Here is a 27562-nt window from a genome sequence, read left to right on the forward strand (position 1 = left end):
TTTACTTGACTGTCTTTTTCTTACTTCATTTACTATCTTACTCTCTTCCGTCTATTAATATGTTTTATTTATGAACGTTGTGTTTCTAGTTTTTAAAGTTAACGGTGCCATCTGTTTTCGAATTTGTTGCTTATATTTATATACGAATTATAGGTTGGACTGAACGTATCATTGTAGCTACTAACGATAGAGCTTTTTTGATATTCCTGGCAGAGTTAATAACTATTTTCAGCATACTTTATTGTGATACACGTATTGTAAAGTTTCGATAGGGCATTAAGTCCACTTTATGTTCATTTAGGCTATCGTGACTAGGCCTACTGTCACGAGCATTTTTTACTAATTTTGATTTTACTTTGATTTTTCTTATTTAGCGTATCTTCTCTGCCACTTTTGGCTAATCGTGACGATGAGCATGAGTGTTGATAAGGTTAAATTCATGAAGGGACACTCATAAATAATATCTATATCCAGGCCAGGATTCGAACTCGGGATCCCTGGCGTCGTAGTGCGCTGTGCAAACCACTCTCCCACGGCAGAAGTTACAAGGTGACAGCGTTAGCCACTCTTATCATGAAAGCCCTGCATAATACACGGTGACCCCAAAAAAGGTAACCGAACACATAATACAACGGTTCTGCATTTCGGTTACCTTTTTTGGGCCACCCTGTATATAGAATCTTAAGTTCTGGCTATTTGTGCTGAGTTACCCAAGAGGCAGAAATATCGACTACATATGACAAAAACAGAAATAGAGTAGAAGTCCTAGACATCGGTTTGTAAGGGGTGACCCTTTCACAAGACACCAAAATGCCAACCTTCCTTCCACGTAGAACACCCTGGACTGCAGTTTGCAGAATAACGAGGCTCTGGTGCCTGAACTTGCAGCCAGGATAATCATCCTGTTTTATTAGCCTGTATGTTTTGTGATTGTCTCTTCGTTCATCTCATCACCGTTCATACTCATCTTTGTGATTAGGCAAAAGTGGCAGAAAAGGGAAGTAAAATACGAGGGATGATCGGAAAGAAGAATAACAAGATTAAATTCCAATAGGTTATTATTAGACGAATACAAAGAGACTCTCGTGGAAGGATACTTCATACACTACTTCTCGACATAGTCACTTCCCGGTCCAGGCATTTATCCCAACGCTTCACGAGGTTCATGATGCTTGTCTCATAGAACTCGGGGTCCTGTTGTCGAAGCCAAACCCTTACTTCGTGCTGCATAACATCATCCGAGTGATCCCGGCGTCAACGAACAGCGATTCGGAAAATAGTTCCGGACTTCTCACCACCAGGAGTCGTTCTGCTTCATGCTTCATGACAACGGAACTCCACACACGGCTCACAATACATGTGACGTCCTGGCGAGTTTTGGCTACAACGTCCACCATATAAGCCGGACCTTGCTCCGAGCGATAACCGAAGCATCTCGGACGACGCCAATTTCTAGCGGATGATGTGAAGCACGATGTAAGTACTTGGCTTTGATTTCTATAAGACAGGCATCATGAACCTCGTGAAGCGCTGGGATAAATGCCTGAACCGGGGAAGAGATTATATTGAGAAGTAATGTATGAGTCCATTTGTATTTGCCTAATGAATATCTACTGGAATATACAGGCTTTGGATTTTTTCCGGTCATCCCTCGTAAAAGCATATTAATCAATCTTAAGAATATTATTCATAATTTGCTGCAAACGAGTGAAAATATTCCCTAAGGATAGATACAAACGTGCTATTTTTTTTATTAGTGCTCTATTTTCTCCAGACGTCCAGGACTTTCCAGTAATAGAGATGTTTTCTTCTTTCCAGCGTGTCTCGTTCTGGACCACCAAGGGCCGCTCTTCCTGCAAGAACCTCCTTTCAGAGTAGAGTTCTCCAACAGTTCGGGCGGACGAGTGAACTGCTCCGCCCACGGCAGCCCCCCACCCCAAGTGGAGTGGCTGCAAGGGGACGGCTCCCCCGTGATCACCATCCCCGATCTGAGGGAGGTTCACCCCGGCGGCTCCCTCGTCTTCCTACCCTTCCCGGCCGAGAGGTATCGCCAAGATGTTCACACAGCCCTCTACCGCTGCCGCGCCTTCAACCAAGTTGGCGAGATCGTTAGTAGGGATGTTCAAGTTAGGGCAGGTAAGATATCGATTTCTTCTGCTTCTTCTTCTGTTCTAGTTATACCGAGGAGGAGGGGATAGAAAGGGGTGCTTGAATGGATGCAGCAAAAAGAGGGGGAAAAGTGGATGAGGGAGTGGATGAAGGCAAAATGGATTTGCCCTGATAGAGTCGTGAGTAGAATTTGATGATCGGGATGGTGTAGTCGGGCTGGGAACTACTGGAGGCTAATGTAGGGTGTGTGTTGTCATTCGAACCCTGGCTGTCATCTGGAAAGAGCTCTCGTTTAAATCCCCTCCCCTCCCTGTAGCAGCAGTTGGACTAAAGATTGACTGTTCCAGATACATTCTTCTAAGACTTCACTATTTAGGAGTAGAGTTTCGCAAACATTTCACACGGTTAAAAATGACGGTTAAAATTGGCAAGAACGATATATTCACATGATATTATAACAGTAAAAGGTGATTTGGATGAGGTTTTGTTCAAGCAAGAACAGATTTTCACGTACAAATTTAGACTTTTATAACTGCAAGGGAAAACAACACGGCCCTACATTTTTTTAAAAAAAATCGGACGTTTTCATATCAAAAGGTGATTATGGAAGTATTTTGAATGCTGGTCACAGAAATATCATCCATTTTTTCCCATCACGTCAGGATTTTTCACAATTTCACAATGGAAATGCTCATTTTCGCCATTACATCATATTTATTACATAACGCAACAAAAGGGAAATTTCAGTTGTTTCCAAATCAATAAGTGATTCTGGTATTTTGAATGCTGATCACCGAAATGACATCCATTTCTAGCCATCACGTCAGAATCTTTCCCTAGGTCAGGATTTTCCCCCCACGTCACAAAATTCACTTAAAATATTATATATATATATATATATATATATATATATATATATATATATATATTTCGAAAGGGAAACTTACGTAGCGAAAGTCCTTACAATTTTTATTAAAGATATCACGTGAATGTTGAAGGTAGATTAAATTATTACAATTGTATGTTAACTTGTAGTTCAAAATTGAAGGATTTGTATTGTAGAAAATTAATGTTCTCCACCATCTAGACCGAGCCATCTATTGGAGAAATAATGTAACTACACATATTATTGTGAAATTACGGCAGTTAATATATTGCTGTTTTCTGAAAAACTAGACGTGATGATTAAAAATGGATTTAATTTTTATAATCAGCATGCTGAAATTATTCAGAGACAAGAGTCTTCTGCGAGACATCCAAACCCATGTCAACCGGTGTCATTCTTTACTGACATTTATGACTAATTACTGAATTAAAGCAATTGACAAATTTAAAGGTTGACGCTAATAAGCTGATGAGTTTTGATTTACTTGGTTAAACCCAATACAAAAGGTGTCATCAGAATCTTAGATTTGTCTTGAATGAGAAACGAGAAGTAACATTGCATACAAAACAAATCCTAAACTCACAGATTTTAAAATAAGAACATGGTTGACTTATTCTTACGGAAACTAGCTAGCTTTGCGTGGAGTTCAGCGTTATGCTTTCAATTTTCGTTTAATAGATACATTAAACCAGGGTTGTTAAAGGTTCAGGAACACAAAAATTCTAATGGGTTCTATTGTGTTCTGCTGCAGAACCGGAAGCTTCTTTCTCGCACAATTTAAATTTGGTCCATGTTGCATATTGTTTCATTGAAGAAATGTTACTGGACCGCATTTAAATTGATCCTGGAAAAAGGTTCCTGGACCGAATTGAAATACTTTACAGATAAAAAGGTTCTTTACGATCCAGAACCCATTTATGCTTGCTGATTTTCTTTCCTGGACCGGAATTGAATTCATTAAAAATTCCTCGACCTTTAACAACATCGATTTAAACAACCCTTCGATAAATTTCACTCCGAAAAATTATATATCGAGAGCTCTCGACACTAGAGATCACTTTTCCTCACAGCTTCTTGGTTTGTTGTTTCCGCTTCTTCTTCTTTCAACCGAACTTCTTCAACGTCTATCATTTGAAGTAACTATTTGCTGAATCCACCATCTCTGTCTTTCGTGATTATTAAAATTATCTTGCCGTGCTCCTTTCATTTCCGCGTTACAAAAATTACCAGGAAGAAACAGCCTGAATTCAAGAGAATTTCGCGCGTTCTTTGTCAATCACGCGAGCGATCAAGCGTTCGAAAGTAAAGACACCATTATATGGCAACTGGAAACTACGAGCACCTCATAATAATTAATAATTACAATAATTAATAATTAATTAGAAGGAAATTAGGAATCCACTTTTCTTCTAATTAGAGTATCGCATTTATATTTGTGAAACAGATAAAATACGAACTGTTTTATGGCGTAAAACTTGGAGAATAATCACTTTCTTCCTACAGAAATCATTTTTAGCCCGTAGAGAAATCCCAGTAGAAAACCAGAGAAAGTTCTTTGGAGCAAGAAGAAGAATGCCGGAGATAAAATGAAGGAAACGCTTGAAAATAACCTGATGCCATCATGCACTCTGTCACCGGAGAACTTTCTCGCCCAAATCAAGTCAGCGGAAGAGGAAGACTCATATATTCCACCCTCTTCGGCCTTTTCGGGCACTAATTTACGATGTTGCAAGAGGATAATTCATAAGCGATGCGAGATCAACTCGGCACCTGTCCAACGTCTCCGATTGATGCTTGTTGACTGCGAAAAGTTCGGAACTCGACTGTCTTCCCCAAGCGCCTCACGTACTCCCGGGAGGCTGATTTTGAATAACGGCGGCGTTGCCTGTGTGCGTCGGTCGGACGAGAGAAAAGATGAAATGAAACCGGCCTAAGGATATCGATATTTCTTTCATTGCACGAATGGATAGAGGGTGGGGGAAGGAAGTAGAAGGCTAAAAGATGGCGGTGCCCACCTGTGGCAAGAAGAGGGAGAAAAGATGCCAGGAAGAGATATTCTGACACTTCCCTATAAAAGATGTCCGACCGTCACTTTCTCCCCAAGTTGAGCTTGTCGAACTTGATGTTAATGCTTTTTGGGAATCTCTGTCGGTCGATACGAAGTCTCCTCTAACACGTATAGGGTGTCCATAAAGTATATTTCACTTCGTTCCGCCAGCACAGTTCTTGTCGAGTTATCTTTTAGCCTAGACTGGTCAGTAGGCCATGATGAAGTCAGCATATTCAATGCAGAAACTGTATTGAACTGAACAAGTACATTGAAGATTCTCACACAAAAACACACACACACCCTTAAAGAAAATACTCTAACCAGTGCCCTTGCGTGATGAGCGAGTTTCTCCCCTCGCCATGCTTAAGAAGCAACTGGGTGTAACTTATAAATAAAGAAAAATCCTACGATTTCATATGTAAGAAAATGACAAAATAATGACAAAGAATCAAATCAATAACAATATTAAGTTAATAGAGGTGGTGTGCAATGCCTGTTAAGAATGCAAGATTAATTTTGAAGTTTCTTTCTGTTGTTTACTTTTGTATATTTGACATACAGTAGAGGTTGTAGACAATAAGTTCACAATTGAAGAAATTCTAACAGAATTTTTACTACTGTGAGTGAAACTAGGAATGGCATTTGGAGATCTGTTTACTTGAAGGTGGCAATAATTTGATAGGATGCCAACTCTCTCACAACGCTCCACATTGTTTACTTTTTCCCTGATTTTTCTACTTGTGCTCGTTCGGCGCCCAGGGCGCCCGACTTCTTTGGACCCAACCCCCTTCCAGCTACAGCCATGTACCGACCTAATGACGTGTCAGGCTACTACTTTTTCTTTAAATATTGATCGAGTTCAAATCCTCAATTTTCGTCTCTATCATCTTCTTGGTAATAGTTTACCATTACTTCTCTTCTGGACGTTCAATTCTCTGACATCCTCCTTCTGTCCGTGGTATTGTGCCTTCACAAACCTTACCATTTTCTTTCTATGAATCATCTCCACTAGCATATGCAAATAACAAAGCATGCATATTCTAATCTCAAATCAGTGACCTCGAAGTCATATCAATCTCCATTCAGTGGGGACGGATTATTAATTATTATTATTTTATTAATTAATAATCCGTCCCCACTGAATGGAGATTGATATGACTTCGACGGATATTAACCTACCAATTTCTTACTGAACAATTCGAGTCGTATTATCTACGAGTCCGGCGATAGGTGCTTCTTAAAGAACCTACAGCTTAACCAAGATAAGAATGCCTCCGGAAAACTCACGAACTAAAGTGCGCAGTCATTTGTTTTCTCCTCTCGTTTCGCCTTCTCTCGTGCCTTTTGGCAGTTCTGCAAAATTGCATTGCCCACGCTCTCTCCGCTCACTTGCGGTTGATAATTCGACTACAGCGCCACAGGGGCATTCTTATTATGGTCAAAGCTGCAAAATCAATTATAAATTTCTTTCTCCTGTACGGTCAGTTGAACGAAAGGGCGCATTTCTTTTGTTTGCTTTCCTGAACGTTCGAAAATTTGACCGTGAAGTTGTTCGGCAAACGCAATGAGGCAGGCACACACAGTACTTTTTCTTATTCGACTTTCTCGTGCACGTTAAGTTAATTAGTCAATGAAGTTAACTTGAAATTACTTCTGTAAATATTCCCTGTTCGCTTTTTCTTCCTCACGAGAGAGACTTCTTCCGTCCTTCCGTACCAGCGGCGGCGCCCCCAACAGGAAAAACTAGATATGTAAATGCTCTTTACTTCGAATATGCATTTTTGAAATGTGGCTACCACCTCTCTATTCACTTTTCTCTTGCGTCGTCACTGGTCAGTAGCATCTCTCGCAAAATGAGGATCTACAGTAAGCAAAAGACTGAGAAAGCAAGGCTTTCACCCTGTCCAGTCTCTGCTTGGGTTCCAACACACTTAGCACTGTCTAAGAGCATCTTCTGTTCTCAAGGAGATATGCAAAATATTCAAGAAAATGGAGTTGAAAATCTAAAACATTTTCGCAAGTACAGTGTTCCCGAAAATCATATTCATTTCAATAAGAGCAGGCCATAATGTGTTGAAATCAAATCGGAATATGTCACTCAGTAATAGTTTGGAGATATACAGTAAAACCTCGTTAATCCAGACCCCGATAAGCCTAACTTCACTTAACACGGACAGGTAAAAGGTAAAGGTAAAAAAAAGAAAAAGAAAAAAGCAGAATGCAAGGTTTGAAATGTGGCTAGAAGTTAAAAAGACAACTTCCCAAAGAAAAGGCAGTCAACCACTGATGAAATTCTGTTTCCCGCAGACTTTGTACTGTATAGTGTATTTAGGCATATGGCCTTCAACCCCCCCATTAGTCCGGATTAACGAGGTTTTACTGTATATTTTAAAAAAATGTGTAGCAATGGAGATTATTGTCACTGGCCACACTAATTTTATATCCAGTCACTGGCAATAATAATGGGACACCTACATACTGAATTACTCACTTCCTTGCAAGGCGTTATGTGTGTTGCTTTGGTATGAAAATCCATTTATCGCCGTAGAGATAGGCAACACACACAACGTCTTGCAGGATAGCGAGTGTTACAGGATCTAGGTGTCCCGTTTTTATTGGCGGTGACTGTACATGCTCTGAAGGAAGTGTTTTATCTTCCACCAGAATCCTGAATAAGTTGCATAAGGAGAAAAATAGTAGGCTACGTAGGCACATAAAATGACTGTCCTGTTTCTTTTTTTTTTGTATTTTTGTCAGCGCTTCAATTGAAAAACACCATTTATTGTGTAACGCCACACGTATTCTCATGCTCGTAAGTCAATCGACCAATACAAACACGGACACTGTCTAATGTAAGGCCATATCACCTTCACCCACGTCGTATTTTTATTTTATGTCTGTTTTCTCATCCTATCTAGGCTAATCGCAACGATGAGGATGAATGCTGATTGAGTTTTTGCTTTATGTCCACGGCTTACGCACACATAGGTCAATTGAAACTGGATACACTATTTATCGTGGGATCCGAACCACTATGCACCAGCACCGGGTATAGAACGCGGAATCTCATGATTACAACGCAACGATGTTACCACTACGAAATGGTGGGAGGCGCAGGATGAATGGTGATTAATGAAGTGATGAAGGGAGGCTCAGAAAGGAACATCTAGGACTCGAACCGGAGAGATCATGAGTGCATCACTCGACACGCTCGGCCATCTACACTCCTCACAAAAAATTTGGAATATTGTTATATTAGGCAAAAGTTTATAAGCATGGTGGCATAAGTCGGCGAAAACAATCAGAGATACAGATATTATGTGTTGTTGCATTCCAAGACTGTGCCTCTCACCTAATGCCTAATATAACAATATTCCAAACATTTTGTCAGGAGTGTATGTGGCTCTCCATCCAAGCACTGCATCATTTTGTAGAGACATTAGAGTTTGTTTTTCAGTCCAATTTATGCACAGAAAGGCTAATCGGGACTGGATCTTAGTTTAAAGTGGGGTCCAAACCACTATCATCCTTTTGTAATGGCGCGAAATATGGAGTGCAACATGTTCACTCTCTCTGCCCTCATTACGATATTGGTTTGACATTTGTAAACCTTGGATTTGATGAATCCCCTATCCCCATGACAGGATCTATTCGCCCGATAATCCACGAACACGCGTACGCACAATGGGAGTCCGTGGTGATCATTTCAAAACATTACACGCAAGGAGAAGAAAGAAACATCGGCGTTTTTAAGGCTTACGTTTTGAAACTAAAGCATGTAGTGACTTGCTGCATTGATTTACACACAAAAACGTTCTTTTTTAACCAACCCTCGTATATATGAGAAATAAATCCGAACTTTATATGTAGCCAAAACATGCGAAATGTGTACATAAATATGCATAACAAAACCATGAAATATGTAAAAATAATTAGCTGGTATGTAGTAAAATATGTAATCCTTCATCATTTCCTTCATTTCTGGATTTGTCGGAATTTTCGTCAAGGTCACTGCTTGAAGTGCAGGCTATTCACAGAATCAACAGTGTGTTGTGTATGCACAGGCTAATGACTTCGGGTATTATGCACGCGTGGTGTACATAGCTATTGTTGAAACCTAAAACGACCACTATTAGATATGCGATAACAATTTTAATGTCGGACACTTTAAATTACAGCTCCCATCATGAATTCCTCCATCTTATCAACAAACTAACAAACAAGAGCATAACGATATTCAGCACTTAGCAGGGGTTGTTTGAGAAATGTATCAGATTGAAGATCTAAGTACACACAGATCCTTGACATTTGCAGAGTGGTTTTCATAGCTTAAAAGAAGATTATGTAAAAATAAAGTGACTGGTCTGCCACAATCGGTTGAAAATTACCAAATTTTAGAGAAATTATATTTTAAATATTAGTCCCATAAAAGTACCTGGAAAAATTGAGGAAATACCTCACTGTATATCAAAATTTGTACTCTAAATTGAGAGTATGAAAATCATGTACAACTATATATTTCTAATAGTCTAATTCGTTCACATTTGAAATTTTGATAGGGTACATAAAATTATTTAATATTTCAATTCTTCTTTAGTGGTCCTCTGTAAGGCAGTTTTAGTGTTAGTGAATAATAAACAACCGAATCACTACAAAGGAACGGCTATACTCTGTCCCGGGAATTTAGAAGTCTCTGCGCAAATAGCAACTCGAGAGGGCTCGATCAATGAACACATGACAGGAAAAGGTGTGACATGAAAGGGACAACGCGACTGCAGCTCACTGCTTCGCTCCGCCCACTCGCTGTCCTCCCTTCTCTACTTGGGCTCGACGATGGCGTAGTGATAACATCTCGCCTTGTGATCAAGGGGTCCCGGGTTCGATACCCCGGTGGAGGTACATAGTGGTTCGGATCCCACATTAAAGTGTAGGTCTAGTCCCGATTAGCCTTTCTGTGCATAATGTGGACTTAAAACAGCAATTCAAACAAATTCCCCTTCTCTACTTTTATGGACAGTCTTGCTCCACATATTCCTGGGATAGACTGGACTATTTTTTTCATAAAAGTCCCCATGACAGTAGTATTTAAGATTTTAAAGGGAAAGAAAGCAAATAATAACTCATGACGATTTGTCATAGCGTACAGTAAATAAGGAAACTGCTCACGGATTCATGTAGGACCAAACAATGCCATTTCAGGGGGGAGCTTGCCTCTCCTGAGATTTCTGGAAAGAGTTAATGTAATTCGAATGGTAAAATTGTAGAGATATTTTATAACAAGAAGTATTGTTTTCTGTTACTTACAACCCGTAAGTTACAGCAACTATTATTATCATCATTATTGTTATTATTTACAATACACTTCGGAACGTAGAAACATGACTCAAAGGCACCATGAGGGACAATATGTTAAGTGGTCTGTGACTCTGATATCGGTGCATTGTGAAAAAGAACACTGTTCATCAACAAAGTGATAGGCTCGATGTTTATTGAAAGGAAGAAAGGCGAATCCAGTTTCTATCTAAATAGCAGACTGGAGTCTGAACTAGTATACAACGCCAAAGTATTTTCAATTCAATTTGAATTTTATGGTTTGTAAAGTAGTAGTAACTAATAATAATAATGCTGATAATAAACGTTTCTATGTCTCTGCCCTCCCTGAAAAAAAATCCTGGGGCAGCCTTGCCTGAGACCCACTTGTTTACAATCCGTAACCATCTCCTCCGCCCCTCAGCTTCTCTCCAGCCTTCATTTGTTTGCTCGCGGACTTCACGCCCTACAAATCCAGATAGTTTCAACCACTAGAACTTCGGGACTAATTAATTCCTCTGAGCACAGGATCTCGCATGTAAGAAGGCTATCAGCTTCTCTGTCAGGTACGGAGCAGCGTGATGGAATATGTTAATATTCAAGCAGAAAATCCTGGAACGAGCACTTAGATTAATTAAGCTGAAACTATACGCGTTTTTCTTTACTTCCATAGAAGAGGGAGGATGTTATGCTCCCGAGAATTGCTCGATTAAAGTGGGAAGGGGGGGAGTTTCGCTTCAGAAAACTGGATTATACAACGGAGAGAGTTTCTGTGCTCTACGAAGTGCAAGAAATAAAACAGAGCTTCGTTAAATATTACATAATGCTTCAATTTTCTTTTGAAAAGGTAAAAGCATACATGCATATTGCTAGGAGTAAGATTTGCAAATGAGGAAAGACGTGGGATACAGATTAAAGAACGAATAGGGGAACAAACAGCAGATTTGAATCTGAATGAGGCATTGCGGGAAAAAGATGTAGAAGTCATAACGGTCACTAACGCCGCATAGCGGCGGGAATATGAAGTACAGCTCAACATTGCATACGCCAAAGAAACGGTTCGGCACTGGTTTGACCAAGGTAGTTTATCAATCTCATTTTGAAACGCGATGTATTTGTAAATCGAATGGAGCATCGCTTCATACTCATAATCGTAATCCCTATCATAATCGTTAACAATAGCGCCAACTTTTGAGAAACATTGGGTGGGTCCAAGTCGGAGATTTGTTTTACAATATTATGCAGTAATATATGAGGATTTTCCCTAAAGTGTATTTTTTGTACCTTGGCCAGAAAATAAAATGCAGGCCTTCAAGTTTAAAAACCGTTTCGGGCTATTTCTGGGAGGAATACATGGATTTTATAGCAGCTGTTTTTGCCTATTTAATTTATAATTGGCTATTTAGAAATAAACTGTCATTTTAGTGCCTAATCCGGGAAAATGCTGAAAAAATTGTCTATGTTCGTCACTTTTAGTGCCTATTTTGTATTTCTTGGTGTTAGTTTTTAGTGCCTATCCATCCTTATTCTTCTTATAAGCACTTAGCCTTCTTTACTTTCCTAATAACGATGTAACCACGGATGGTGTCAATAATATAGGACACTGAAATGTATCATAATGGAACTCGAACAAATTATGAAATATTTTGGTAATACTCTGTAATTAAGTTGTGATAATTCTTTAAATGAGAAATGAATGAAACATTTTATTTTCTTAAGCACAGAGAATTTATTTCTAAAATGAAGCATACCCCACAGGTCATAAAAGCTGGCACCACTGATCATTAACAATCATTAGTATGCTGTCATCTGATTCATAGTAACAGTGGAGTGTGATATTGTAATCATGGCAGTTTTTCAGTTTTGTAAGCTGTAGTTCATTGTGAATTTCTTCAACAGTATTTCAGCCGTTAATCTTCGAACTTGTTGCTCATTCGAACTTTTTTTTTTATTTATTTAGTTTCGCGTTTTGTGCCTCTTGGCTAATTTGCGAAGATGAGGATGAGTGATGAAATGATGAAATTGATGAATGGACATTCACAAACAACCAAGCCCGACCGGGATTCGAACCCGGGACCCTTGGCGTCGCAGCGCGATGTGCTAACCACTCGGCCACAGGGTCGGGCACTCATTCGAACTCTATGGAGAAACAATCCAGAAATGATTATCCACACACAATACCTAGAAAGTTCCCATTTACTGTACTGTACTGTACATTTAGGAACAACAACTTTTCGGACACCCTGTAGAAGACAGTTAATTTAAATGCCATATAATCCAAATATTCAAGAATAACCATAATATTATATATTTATAATAGTGCCATTTTGTGGGTGCATATCTTTCATTATAAATTTTCAGATCATAGATTTTTTATTGGTTTTTATTATTTAGCGTCGCTATTTTGTCATTATTGGCTAATCACAACAATGAGGATGAGTGATGATAAAATTAAATTGATGAAGGACCACTCACAAGCAAATACCCATGCCCAGGCCGAGATTCGAACCGGGACCACTGGCATCGTAGCGCTCTTCGCTAACCACTTCACCACGGAGGATCTCTTTTAAGCTTGACGAAAAAGGCAGATTCTAATTCATAAATACCGGGACGTGCTGTTCATTTCCCAATCCGGAACATCTATCACATCTCTGAACTTATATAAAAAAATGTGTCAGTTTTTTAATCTGCTCCTATGAAGACCTGACCTGTGAAAAGAATGAACTTCCTAAGATCCTGAAGAATTATTGGAAACTCTTTTGACTTAAAAAACAACCAAGTTTTTTCTGTTGCAACTTTGATAACGATAGCTTGAAGGAAAAAAAGAGAAAGCTAACCAGATCGGACTCCCTTTTCGGTGATGAAATCAATAAATCCTAAGGTCGAGATAAAAGAGATTGGCGACGAGGAATGAGGGGAGCTTCGAAACTTGTCGTGATGATAAGAATCCGATTTTCTGTGAGGAAAATAGGCTTAAAGAGATAGAGCCCCTGAATGTTCTTTTAGCGGTGAATTAAATCCGTTGAGGATCATCTATCAAGATCGCACACTGGTAATACAGGGTAATTCAAAATTATGTTCCCGATATCAATTTTTTTTAAATTCATATTTCGTGCAACAGAAATAAACAACAATTTGTACTCGTGAAAAGTTCTAATTCCCTATATTTGTACTATACTTACCTATATTTGACGTGTTCCATTTCTTGCAACATTGGTGAGAACGTAATATATTTTTTTCTGCAGTCTTTCGTTCACTTACGTTTGTTGCATGTTGTTTTTGTTGTTTAACAATGTATGCACAATATATTTAAAATGATACCGTAAAATACGATTCTATAAGATGAGTTGACAGACAAGCTCAAAACAGGTCCCTTCGTCTAACATATAGTCCATTGAAGAACTTTTCGTAGATACCTGGTGATATGTTCAATTTCATAATTTCCTGTACATACAGACATGCATTTGTAGCACAGGCGTTGCCTCTGATGCATCAAAAAGAGAGCATATCCGTAACTGATTGAAGATGTAAACTCCACTTCCCAATACGCCCAACTCTAATGAACTTCCGAAGCATCCTAACGTATTGCAACCTCACAGCAGCAGTGTCCTATAATCTTTGACTTGAAGTAAATGCAGATAAAGATTTTTCCAGATTTCTCAGTGCCTCAGAGTTTGAACTTACATTAGCATCTACTTCTGAATTGAGCAGGCCAATGAACGTGTCTCAGAAATATGTTCGTTTACAATGCACTTTGCTTCTTCAAGTAGCGTGAATACTGCTGCATGAACTATGAAATGACCCTTAGAAGGTCTTACAATACTGCAATGAAGGGTACTGCATGCTGCGGCTCGATTGCTCGTTCAATTGGCGCTTTCATGCCTAGGTGACGTCACTTCCGACAACACAGTATTTCAAGCCTGCTTTCTGACATAGCCTAAGGCCGTGTCCGAAAGGTGCAAGACCATACTTAAAGCGAGGATCCTCCGAGAATGGTCTTGCAGTGAGGTCTTGAAGTCGTGGACTGGAAGTTTAAGTCTTTCGAATATTGCACTTCGACTGCAGCGCCAAATACGATCAGTAAATGAAACTGAGGACTCGTTGTTTTCCCCGCGTTTTAAACACCTGTTTTTCACCATAGAAATCACATAGCATTTTCAAATGTTCTTATGCATACATTTCCACATATTTGAAGAACTTCAACCAACAACTTGCTGGCCTATAACGTGTATTTAACCTGTGTTGCTGGCTTTCTACCTCCACGATTTCAAACAAATGAACAACGAGTGGAGAAATCACGTGACCAAGTCTGCAACGATCCGTACTGCGAGCTATGGTCTCGATTGCTTGTGTACTTGGCGCTTTCGAACCACACTAGCTGACGTCACTTCCGTCAAGACCACACTTCAAGTCAGTACCCTTCGGACACAGCCTAAGTGTTTGTTGGACTGCAACTCATTTAAAGTGCAAATTATCCAAATTTGTGTTCCTGCTGATTTAAAGTGCAACAAGAGACTAGAACAAGGAACTTAGAATGTTCATTTTGAAGGAGGTTGGACATCTTTCACTCTCTCGCATTTCACGCATGTCCGCCTCCCAGCTTCTAATCTCCGCGCGCGCATCAGAGCATTTAATTTCCTACCGCGACGAGGCCCTCACGATGCATATCTGATGACGCATTTCCGGACGACGCAACACAAACAAGCAACGCGAAGTGCGATATTCCTAGCAGGCGCCAGCAAGGAGGCAAGTTCCGAGGTAAGACGCCTGCAGAGGGACATTGTCGGGCGCTCAAAGTTCGCAGAATAAACAGAGCAGGGAAGATTACGTTGATTAAAGATGGGAAGGGAGAGACTGATATTTCCCCACTCGTGTAAACAAGATACAATGAGATTCCTTTTGTGTTCCTCAAACCAAGATTCGTTTGTATTGTGCGGTTCTGTTTCGTTAAGTGGTTGTAAGATAGCGCCACCATAGCAAGGAAGTAAAATTCCAGGATAATTTCCTAAAAGGAGATAGAAATGTTTAAGTCTTCTTTGTACTTTCAATTGAAAATAAGATTTCTGAATAATGGCTTGTCTAGTAGTTATTTGTGTTCTTAGTTATTGTATTACTAAAATGTAAATTGTGATTCCCACAAGTAAATAAGGTATCTCACAACATGCCAGCATTCCTTTGTATTTCTCAAAGAAGGAACATTCTCTGTGGATCTGCTCTGTTAGATTGTAAGATGGCTTCTAGTGTTGCCGACGAGACTTTGGCCTGTCTCGTCTCGTGGAAATGCTGTCTCGTCTCCAAAATATTCGTTTGTCTCGGGACACATGATCAATCTCGTCTCGAATTTTTAAAAGCCTGTCCTGTCTCGTCCCGTGGTAAGTAGAAACTAAAATTAGGAAAAAGAACTTCCTGAAAAGAATTTTCAGCACTATCAGTTGAAAAGCAGAGGCCTGAATTAATAACTGTTTGAGAGTTACTTGGTACTTAATTAGTGTACTGTTAAAATGTAGATTGTGTCATTCCTACATGTAAACGGGGTAAACAATTAAATTTCCAGATTCCTTTTATATTCCTCAAACCAAGAATATTAGTGTGAAGTGAATCTGTTCCGTTAAGGTGTGTTGTTTGTTAACTTTTCAATTGTTTGAACCCGCAGACAGGCCAATCATAGTAATTTAACTAGCGTTATACTTGGATCCGTTTGTAGAAAATTTTAAAGCTTCACATTTGTTAGTGGTAGGTTACTTTTAGTCGATTTTGCTTTCAGGGCCAGGCAGACAGGTTGATCGAGCTGGTTCTGGAATCCACCAAATTTTGCTATCTTGTAGTTTCTGAGATGGTGTTAGTTAACACGGTCTAAAGGACAGAGATAGATAGACAGACGAACTGACCCAACCCGTGCATAAGTGTGCTTGTCAGCTTTTTTCTAGCCCTGATTAGGCACTTCGATTTTTCCGTGTTATTTTCCCCAAAATTCGCGTTTTCATTTTAGCACACCTTTTTGCATAATATGTAGCTATATTACCTAAAAGCATACCTTCCTTGCACTTTTAAACTAGTAGAGGAAAGTGACCAAAGTAGGACCCCCGTTTTGTTTTCATCCCTGGTGTCATTATGGCATATTATTTCTATTAGAAATTTAATAAAATGTGTTCTTTGATATGTTTGCTAATTTTGAGTAACTTAATCCACCTTAAAGCGCATGATGCTTTGCCAGTAAGCGTTTCTGTAAAAAGGGACGAAAAGTAACAGCGGAGAGAAAGTGGCCAAAGTCGGACCCCTCCTTTAACAAGTTCCAAAAATTGGAAAAGACGCAAAGAAATGTAAATATATGATATTTAGTAAATGAATTACATTTATTGAGCTTGCATAAAAAATATAGATGTACAAAAGTAATAGAATATAGACTACCAATATCCTAACTGCATCAATCGCCCTTTCCACTTTTTGGACATCCCACCTTCTCCCTCCTACATTGCCTTTTCTCTTGAACATCTGAAACAATATGTAAAAGGACTTTACTAACGAGTAACGACCCTTTGCTTCAATTACAATTGTAATTTTAGGCATTCATTGAGAGGCCCTACTTAGGGCATTTTACTCGCGGAGTCTTATTGTTTATACAATAAAACCACACGTAACTTCAAACAAACCATTACCATAATTTCAAAGTACAATGCTTACTAGTTTCTAAATTGTACCAATTTACCTCTCTCTTAATTAACAAAATTCCCATTGATGTGGCCGCGGTGGCTCAGTCGGTAATGCGTTTGTCTACCATGCTCAAGGTCCCCGGCCGATTCAAATCCGAGAACTTTTCTAACGTTGGAAGCGGCCCCGGCGCCCACCCAGCATCGGATGACATGGGTACCTGGGGGAAACCCTGGGGGGTAAAGGCGGGCAGGGGCGTGATGCTGATCACATTACCCCCACTCATGACCGGATCAATCCACACCCCATATACGCCTTCATGGCGTGGTGCTAAGCACAGGGGAGCACTTTACTTTACCTTTACCACTGTTGTGCACCGATGTACAAACTTTCATTCACACAAAAAACAAGTCATGACGGACTACAGCACCTGGTACTTGCACGTTACTGCTGATACCTTCCCTACACAATCTTTTCGTTATTCTTGACGTGTTTCGCCCATTGCCACCATTTGGCAGCACCCACTTACGGAAACAGGAAAGGGGTCCAGGTTTGGTTATTTTCTTCTATTTTCATTTGTAGGCCACATGACCTACGCCTATTCGTGACCGTTTCATACGTTAAACGATTTTTGAGGAAGTTATTTTTCCGTTACTTCTCGTACGACAGATACCGAAGATACTGCCCCCGTGTGACAGTAGATGCGTACTCGATCACCGCCAGAACCTCACCACTTCGCTCGGTGATGCAAAACGTTCCGATAGAAGTTGAAAAATCGTGCGAAACTTCTATTTACACGTGGCTTCATGTAGCTGTCGGAATTGTTGCATGTCTAAAACTTTTGGGAAATGTTCACATTATACACAGGTAAATATGCTACATTTTATTATTTCGTGTCTAAAACACAAGAAATGTTCAATTTTTGCTGTAGTTTTCATTTTTAAGACCGAAATGTGCCGAAATTCGCAAAAATGGCAATAATTTGCATTGTATGTCAAATTCACGTTATTTCGCCATCTCGAATACATGGAATATGTGTTTAGAATATGTTGCTGCTTATACATGAACACTTTGTTTTTGCAACAATTGCCATTTTTCGGTGTTTTCCCGTTTACGAAAAATCAAGTCTCTACCTACTACTTTTGAGGGCTTGTAGCGGTACATAACAAAATATCTTGCCATTGAATGGACCATGCAGCAGAGAAGGTCTTGTGTGCTGGCGGGAGCATTATTCTAAGAAGGACGAAGCTTGTTCCTATATGTCGTTCTAATAACAAAAATACCAAAACAATCGGAATAAAAGAACAGGATGGACAGTGCCGCTGTTGAAGCAAGCGTGTATCTGATGCCCGAAACTCTTCTTCTTTCTTTTATGCAAAATGCCATGTCTTCTCGCCGCGAATGAATTTTTTGCATAAAATCAGTGGTAAAATTAAAACCTAATTTCTAATCAATAGACATAATATTCCCAGTAGCAATTCGCTAAAAGCTGTGACCAATAGTAAATGCAGCTCGAAATTTATTTCCTGTGTAGTTTCAGGGTTGCCAGTAACATTTATGTCCAGTGCCCGAATTGGAAATAACTTACTGCCGTTATGCTCGTATGCACAGGCCTGTCTTTTGATGCAATCCTTTCTTTTTTTGTGATTTCTTAAATAATACATCGATTCTCATTCTCTCTCTTTCATCACCACAAATTGCAGTCTTTTTTTATTTGTGCCACGCATGAATTGTAATGACTAATGTACTAGACATAAAACCACTCACTACTGCAGAAGTTCGCAAGACCACAAAAATTAGCCACATAATGAACATGCATGATCACTGTGATATATCCTGTCAACTGACACATTGCTTAATTTATTGCAAATTATGTCATTTTGTAAAAGGCCGTTCTTCCTTGCCAATATTATATACAATTCTAAATACATTACTGGTTGATTCTAAGTATTTTTGATTGAGTATGTTAATTCATTCCTATATTTGGTACAGTTCAGAACTTTTTAGCCCATTCCCGGCGTTATTGTTGCATTTCTCATGACTAGAGCTAGGATTGGTATGTAGTTACATATTCTATTCCTTTCTAGATACATACCTTGAACACGAAAAATGTCAACGAATGATGTAACTGACATCATTTTTGAATAAGTTTTATGTTACATATTTTTACATATTTGCAGGATATAATATATTTTACATATTTGCTAATATACGTAGAACAACATATTTCGGCAATTTTTACATATCTTGATCCTTTTTCCTATATTTTCGATCTCTGAAACATGATGAAGAAAATTTGTAGCTCATGTAATGTCATATTTTCTAATCAATGAGATGCATAGTGCTTACGGTCACCTAAAATTGACTGCCATATCGAAAGACAGGCTGAAGACAAAAAAAAATACTGGAACTGTTATTTATCGAAAGATGCTGGAGTTTCTCCCTCCCCCTTTCTGGTTACATATTTTCGTTTCGCTTTTAGGTTTAGGCAAAACACCTAGAAAATTGACATCGGTGGATAAGAAAGCTACTTTCCTGTAGGTAGCGAGTTACACAATATGTTCTGTTCCCTTATACAAAAAAGTACAACGATTGCTCTTTCTGTAGAAGTTTTTTTTTCACAATTTGTCTCGAAAGTTACGAAGAGCTCTCGTACATATTTAAGTACATATTCTACAATAATTTGCGATGTGAAAAGTAATTAATAGTTGACAAAAGTGGTTTCTTAAATATGTGCACGTTGCTCTGCTTTTTTGAGTTTATAAATTTGATACAAATTTTAATTTAAACAACTTTTGTCTTTAAAATTACGTTGAATATGTTAAAATAAAATAAATATCTAGGAGAATTCTTGAAATTGCTTGGATACTCTATTATTATTAATTTTACATATTCTATGATACTATATATTTAGCTACAAATCCTTTTGATAATACATATTTAGGTACATATTTTTTCAATTATTGTTACATATTTATGTACATATTTTGTAATTTGATATTACATAAAAATCCGGGCTCTACTCATGACGTATGATCGACAAGGAGCGCTCGGCCGTGGACGGTGGGGTGGGGGAAGAGTGCAAAGAGACTGTTTGCTCTATGGTGCGACAAACGTGCAAGAAAGAGAGAGAGAAATGAGCGAGTACATTGTTGGCCATTGCATAGACTTGTGCGATCAGCTTCAATATATGTGTCAGTTTTAAATATTTACTGTCGGTAAGCTTTTCGGCATCTTAATTTACTGCCGGTATACCATACCGGCCCAATTCGATCACTGTTTATGTCAAAGAACACTCTAAAGGTGGTTAAGTCATTTGATTTGATTTGATTTTACTGCTGAAAAACAGCTTACATGCCTCAGCAGTTTGTGATGATATATGACATATACCAGTAATACACAATATTACATAAAAAAAATTAAAATGTGTACTACATGAAAAAATATAATGAGAAGACCAATTTCATTAAAATAAAGAAAAATACAAATTTAAAAAGTACAATGTAATCACATATGTTAAAAAAAACACCTTAAAAGTTGTGACTGTTATATTTTTATAACATTCACAATAAAGTTGTATTAATGATAAAAATCTTTGATAAGAAGAAAGACATTTCATTATCACTGTTACTGTTCTAATTCAAGGTAACTTAATATATAAGGTAGCGCCATCCGAAAATTGCCGATCATGCACGAGCGCGTGACGTCATGTGGGAGGATCGGTTATGCTCGGTACCCCTTCGGTTATGTACGTTCGGGGCTTGGCCGAAGCAAACGGCCGCTATCATTTCTATGCGAGTTTCAGAGAGGGAAAGTGTTTCATTACTTTGAGGGGTAAATATTAATTATCATACTTCGGAATGGTATTGAGGTATTTCTTTAATGATTAGTAACATAATTAAAACATGCTACTTTTAAAAGAGGGAAAATTGCGCATGCAAAAGTATTGTAAAAATTCATGTTTCTGAAACCTGATCGATATATTACAAAGAAGGTTGTCCGTGTTCTCATTAGAATTTCAGATTTCATCATTTCATAAATCGTATTATGATTTTAATAAGAAACGTTGCATGCTAAAGAAGAATTGCATAGTGAAAGTGTTACAAAGAAAGAATTGATTGACAGATTTGGTTTATTTTTGCTTTTCTCTTTTTTTAAATATGAAAGGAAAACCCATAAGAGGTAGTCCCCCCCCTTCGATCTCTTTCTTTGTTTCCACAAGCCGGCCTCCTTGGCGTAGTGGTTAGCACATCGCACTTCAACGCCAGAGGTTTGGGTTCGAATCCTGGCTTGGTCATGGATGTTTGTGAGTGTTCATTCATCATTTCATCACTCATCCCTATCTTCGCAAATTAGCCAAACGTGGCACAAGAAGCGAAGTAAAATGAAGCAAATCAATCAATCAATATTTGTTTTCACATATACTATCACATTTATTAAATTCTCAATTTTCTCATTAAGGACAAATCAATGTCTTACCCGATTGGATTCGAATCCGGGACCCCTGGCGTCGAAGCGCAATGTACTAACCACTACGCCAAGGAGATCGACAGAGGCCTCCGAGGTACTAGGGTCCTCACAGAACGTCATAGGAGTACTATCGGATTATAAATTATGGATATTAGAGTTTGGATAATAAATAAATAAATTATATAATCTATAAATTAAAAAAACACCCGTTCTTTATTTATAGAATCTCAAAGAGAGCGATACTTTGCCTAACTAAAAAATAATCCTATTTTGTTCTCACGATGATAAAAATAGAAGGCATAATCAAAAATAAATTGGTAACTATAGATTGACACAGAATTGAATAAGCTGAATTTTGATGTAACTCGTTTTTATGTGGTTCTACTGATTAACTTTTAATTGGAGTCCAAACTTGAATATCCGTAATTTTTAATCCGATAGTAGTCCGGTATAATCTATTTACAACATTTAACGCAACGCAGTACAAAAGCCTAATATTTAGTTTTATGACTGAATAGTTCCTTCTCATTCATTCAGAACGTTGCAATCATTTCCAGGACCATTTCAAATTTTACATAACATCAGAAAGTATTAAAATTATACTGATATACTTAAAATCCAATCTTTACCATTCTCCATAATGTAACTTTATTTTTCAAATTATCAAATGAAAGAAGCAATATACAATCTAGATACAATTTTACTCTGCATTTGAAAGTTACTCTAAATTCGAAAAAATTCCCAACCTTCTTCATATATTTATTTACTGTACAATAATTTACGTACGGATCAAAGTTCCACACGCAATTTTTTTTTTGGAAAGTTTTATGTGGAAGAAGAATGATGAAATAGTTTGTAAGATAGTAGTTTCAGACTTTAAAAACGCAATTCCAGTTTGTAATTTGCAGATATTTTTAATTTCTCTGGTTCAAATTTGGCTGCAAGTTATCGTTGTCATAGTTCTAAAAAGTATTTTTTCGTATTAAGAACTTTACATACAAACGCGTGCAGAAGACGAGCCAAAGTGTACTAGTACTAATTTAACTAAGTTAACCTACTCGAAATACTTGATGAGTACTAGGAACATCAAACTTAAATGTCTTAACCTACTAATTCAAGCCTATAGAAATAGATTTATGATCACATGGTAAATGAAACGCTTTGAGAATATCGATGAAAATATCTTAGTTCTTTGTTTAATTAAACAATAAAGGAGAAAAGTTACATGAACTCACAATGATTGACCGTGCAACTGGACGAATCATTATTCGTTAAAGGACTTTGTCCAGAGATTTTCCATTTCCATTTCCATGTGTGTCTGAGTTGTATAACCGGAAAATATACTCCAAGGCTGAAATGCGACACACATTTGTACATTAACGAAGTAACTTGCATTACACTAATCTTAGATCTTGCTCTTTTTGACAGAAATGTACTTCAAAGAAATAATGTAACATCCATTGGTTTATATTGAGTACAAGGGTACAAAATTATTCACAATATATTTGTGAAATACCAAAATTGAACAAAGTTGCAAAAATTTCAATGATGGGTGTAATATTCACTCATGCAATATTTACCATCGTGCATACAACGCTATGTAACTCGAATTGAAGATGTACTAAGTGAATTTCATTTCGAATAGAGTGAAAGTTAGTACGCGATCTTCGAATGCCCATTTCCGACAACGTTTTCCACAATAATGTGTTCATACAAATCACAATCAACATCGGTCTGTGTCAAATGAAATTGTTAATAATTATAAATCTGACTTACATAAAATGTACATAACAAATCGGTTAGGCTCACTACGTACTTCGCACTAGTTGAACACATTTTCAAGATATTGATGACTTTTCTTGTGGTACTGTCGGTTAGGTTACGTTGTACGTAGATTTTGAACTTCTTTATTCAGTTAAAGCAGGTTGATAGAGGTTGTTTGTAATCTTTAATTTATTTGCTTTATTACGCAGACGTGTGTTTCTCCTTTGTAAACGATCGAATATGTTTTCCAACAACGAAACATTGCTTGCAGTTTGTGTATAAACCTTCGTCTATATATTTTTCTCTTTTCTGGCAGCATAGTCTTTAGCTTGTTTAGGGCACGTCTCCTTATTTCATATCTTTCGTAGCGTACATCTCTGCAAACCTTATCAACACGTCCTACAAGCGAATCATATTGTGAAGATAAGTGTTTAGGAGAACTACACCATATCCTCGATTATTTGGTACTAAAGTAATTGGGTGTAAATTTAGCGATGGCACTGCAGTTGGCTTCTGCACGTTCTTTGGTGGAAAATACAGAAATTCTGCTTTTAGATCTCGCACATAGTCTTCTTCACAATAATTGGCACTGCACACTTGCATTTTTTACATTTCGAATACAAGCATGAATCCACTGTTTACTTACGCAATTATCGACTGGAAATCTATGATATTTTATGTCAGTTCCTTTAGTTTTCTGGTTATAGTTTTCATAGCTTGCTACAGCACAATCAGACATGATTGCAGTCTACAAGTACACAAATACAATAAAAATAAATCGAACGCTACAAAATCAACAACCTGCTTGTTCCGATTTTTGCGACGTGTTAATAGCTAAATGTACCCCGCACCAAACTTACTGCACATAGCAACGAGCACCGTCAAACCCGATCCTCCCAGATGACGTAATGCATACGTACTTCACATAGCAACGAGCACCCCCTGGTTCTAATTATGTATTATGGGATATAGTGGAATTTATACCATTTCGTAAGTAGATTTCTATATTTACTTTCATAAAACAAATAATATATTTTTACTAGTTGCTAATACAAAACTAACAGCAACAATTATGGCGACCTTCAGCCAGGATTCGTGAATATATAGTATGGAAGTTATCTTTTGATTACTTTAAATAATGGATCGGAAGCAACATTCTTACAACTTAAGAACGGGAGTTTTCTTAAGATCCGATGTCGTCGATAGTTTCAGGGAAAATGAAACTATTGAAGAAAATGCTGACCCAATGAAGAATATTATTTGTTGCAGTAACACTGAAGCAGATTTTCGTCTTGTGAAGTGCAATAGCTGCAATAAATGGGAACATTTGGAGTGCAGAGGTTTGACTGTAATGCACTGGGTAATACTTCTAATGAAAGCTATTTTTGTAAATCTTGTAAACCAGATTTTGATCCTTTTTTGTTAAAATCTTATACAAGTACAGTGAATCCAAACTTGGACAAGATTATTGCTGCATTTCAAGTTACGGTTACCCAAAGTTTGCAGCAAAATAATGAAAATCTTCAAGAAAAGTTGCAACAGAACATTCGCTGTGAATTACAACAAAATAATGAAATGTTGCAAAAGGAGTTGAATAAGGAGTTGCAAAAGGATATGCAACAAAATAACGAAATGTTACAAAGGGAATTGCAACAAAATAATAAAATGTTACAAAGGGAATTGCAACAAAATAATGAAAATCTGGAAGAGAAGTTTCAAGCCATTCGAAATGAATTACAGCAGCGTAATGTTAGGTTTAACGGCCGGCTTGATCATATTGAACATTCGTTACAAGATGTTGCCCAAACTTGTCAAAATGTTAGCAGTGAGTTGAGGTGTAAATTGGATGAAGGTATTAGTACAATGCATGTCGAAGTTTCAGTTATTCAAGAACAAATGAAGAGTCATGACGGAAAGTTGGCAAGGATGGAAGTCTGCAATGAGGTAATTATGGAGAAATTTACTCAACATGACATTAGGTTTGAAACATTAAATGCGGAATTAGATAGAATGAAGGTAGTTCAGACTGCTACATGTAGCTCTGAAACCTTGGTAAATGACCTTAGAGATAGGGTTATTTCTTTGGAGCAAGGCAATGCCATCGGCAACAGTGCTGCTAACGAAACTTTGAATGGAAGACGAGAACTGAGCGAAGAGGATGGAAATAGTAAACACACTGAGCATGTGTCTTGTAAAACAAATAACGCAAATTCAAATCGAAGATCACGAAATGTTAAATTTCGGGCTAGTGCTCGAAGTGACAAACGTGGTGTTGGTTCTTCCTGTTATGATTCATCTGATATTGATGTACCTGTAATTACTAAACGTAAATCAGGTCTGAACGCTACTTCTTTAGGAACTGATTTTACCTATAGGCTTTTCAATACATCTTATTTGTGGGATCCTCCATCACGTGACGAATCACCTGCTCATTTCACTACACATCCGTTGGCCAATAGGGACTTCGCACTTTCGGAGAATACAAATAGAGTGCATTACAATGAACCTTGTTCTACTAACCATTATGGTTATGGAAGTCCTCTGAATACCAGTTTTCATAATGAAACTCAGTGTTGAACAACGAAAGCTTATTCAAATAATCCAATTCACAAATGTGTTTTCAGCATACACCTTCATGTGAGAAGCCATTATATACTGTGGCTGGTAATACAAATGCTACAACTTCAATGAGTACGATGTTTTGTAATCAAAATTACATTCCCAGAAATGACATTTTGAATGATCCAATTAACATTGCTTCTAAGAATTCTCAGTCTCCAAATTTTGAATCAAACCAGTTTTGTAAACCTGCGCGTGCAGAATGTAATACAAATATTTCTGCAAGAAACCCATTTGGAGAATGCTCGGGTAAAGTTATTCGTGTAAATGAGCTAAGCCAGTTACCACGTTTTGGAGGTGACGTCTCGAAACAATCAGCTAGGGAGTTTATAGACCAGCTGACAACAATGTTAAATTTAATTGGTATATCTTCACAATATCGCCTGCAAGTTATTCACAAATGTTTCTACAATACTGCAGCTTATTAGTTCAATAGTGATAGACGGGATTTCTCATCATATGATGATTTTGTGAGCAAGTTTCTTGAACAATTTGCTTCGAATGATTTGTTAGAAAGCCAACTGGCAATTTTGCGTTCTCGTAAATACAACACATCTTCTGGTTTATCATTAGAAGCATACGCATTGAAGGTATATGCATCTTATTGCAACCTTGTAGAAAAGCCTAAACAAGCTGAGATAATAAGAGTAATTCTGAAGCAATTGCCAGAAACAGTTTCTAAGAATGTGGGTTGTCACGAAATTTCCAACCTTAAACAATTAACAGAAAAACTCACGACAATAGACTTATATTCTAGTGATAGAACCAAATCTTTGTCACAACCTGGTGATTATATAAGTGGGGAGTACAACTCGAATAGGTTCGAAAAATCTAGGCATTTTGTAAGGCAAGTGTCTATGGAAAATAAGTCATGCAGTGATTCATCTACCCAAACAGTAGCTTCAGAGAGACTTATGGGCCAACCAGCTGCTAGGAATCCCAGAAACAACTATGGGCAATCTGGAGCTAACCAAGAGAGCTATAGGCGACAAGGTAACGATCGAAGTATGTACTTTCATAATAACAATCGAAGAACAATTTCGTGAACTTGGTGTCTTTAGATGGACAACAGATAAAGTGTAGACACAATTTACAAAATATCAAACCCTTCCACTGTTCATTGGAAAAGAAACACGAGTTGTTGTTGAATGTTAACAAATAGATGCGCAAGGGTAACAACGTAATTTCGAATTGATTGTCATCCTTTGAAAGATTTGTTATAGTATTAAATGTTGTTTTGAATGTTGAATATTTTAAAGTTATGTAACTGTTCGATGTGTATATTTAAGATCTTGTATCTTTTTAAGCCACCAAAGTATGATGTCTATATACTGTCATCTTTTTATAACATTCACAATAAAGTTGTATTCATGATAAAAATCTTTGATAAGAAGAATGACATTTCATTATCACTGTTACTGTTCTAATTATGTATTATGGGATATAGTGGAATATATACCATTTCGTAAGTAGATTTCTGTATTTTCTCTCATAAAACAAATAATATATTTTTACTAGTTGCTAATACAAAACTAACAGCAACAATTTCATGACGCAGGTTGAACCTATATCTGAACTTTTGCCTAGGTTGAGAGGCGCAAAATTCTTTTCGACGATTGACCTAACTTGTGGATATTTTCAAATACCACTGACACCTAGATCTTATAAGTTCACATCTTTCTCATATCGTGGAATTTTAATGGAAT

The 27562-nt window shown here is 37.7% G+C and overlaps 1 protein-coding gene across 1 annotated transcript in view; it reads left to right on the plus strand.

Annotated features, from left to right (window-relative positions):
- Window positions 1-27562, plus strand: part of Dscam4 (Down syndrome cell adhesion molecule 4) — a 482573-nt gene that overhangs the window by 266816 nt on the left and 188195 nt on the right. Inside the window, exon 3 of the mRNA XM_083132205.1 lies at window positions 1819-2136. Within this exon, the coding sequence (XP_082988331.1) occupies window positions 1819-2136 (318 nt within the window). The remainder of the gene's footprint in view (window positions 1-1818; window positions 2137-27562) is intronic.

This window comes from Lepisma saccharinum, chromosome 1 (assembly GCF_977018435.1).
Source record: "Lepisma saccharinum chromosome 1, izLepSacc3.1, whole genome shotgun sequence".
In the NCBI taxonomy this organism is placed as follows: domain Eukaryota; kingdom Metazoa; phylum Arthropoda; class Insecta; order Zygentoma; family Lepismatidae; genus Lepisma; species Lepisma saccharinum.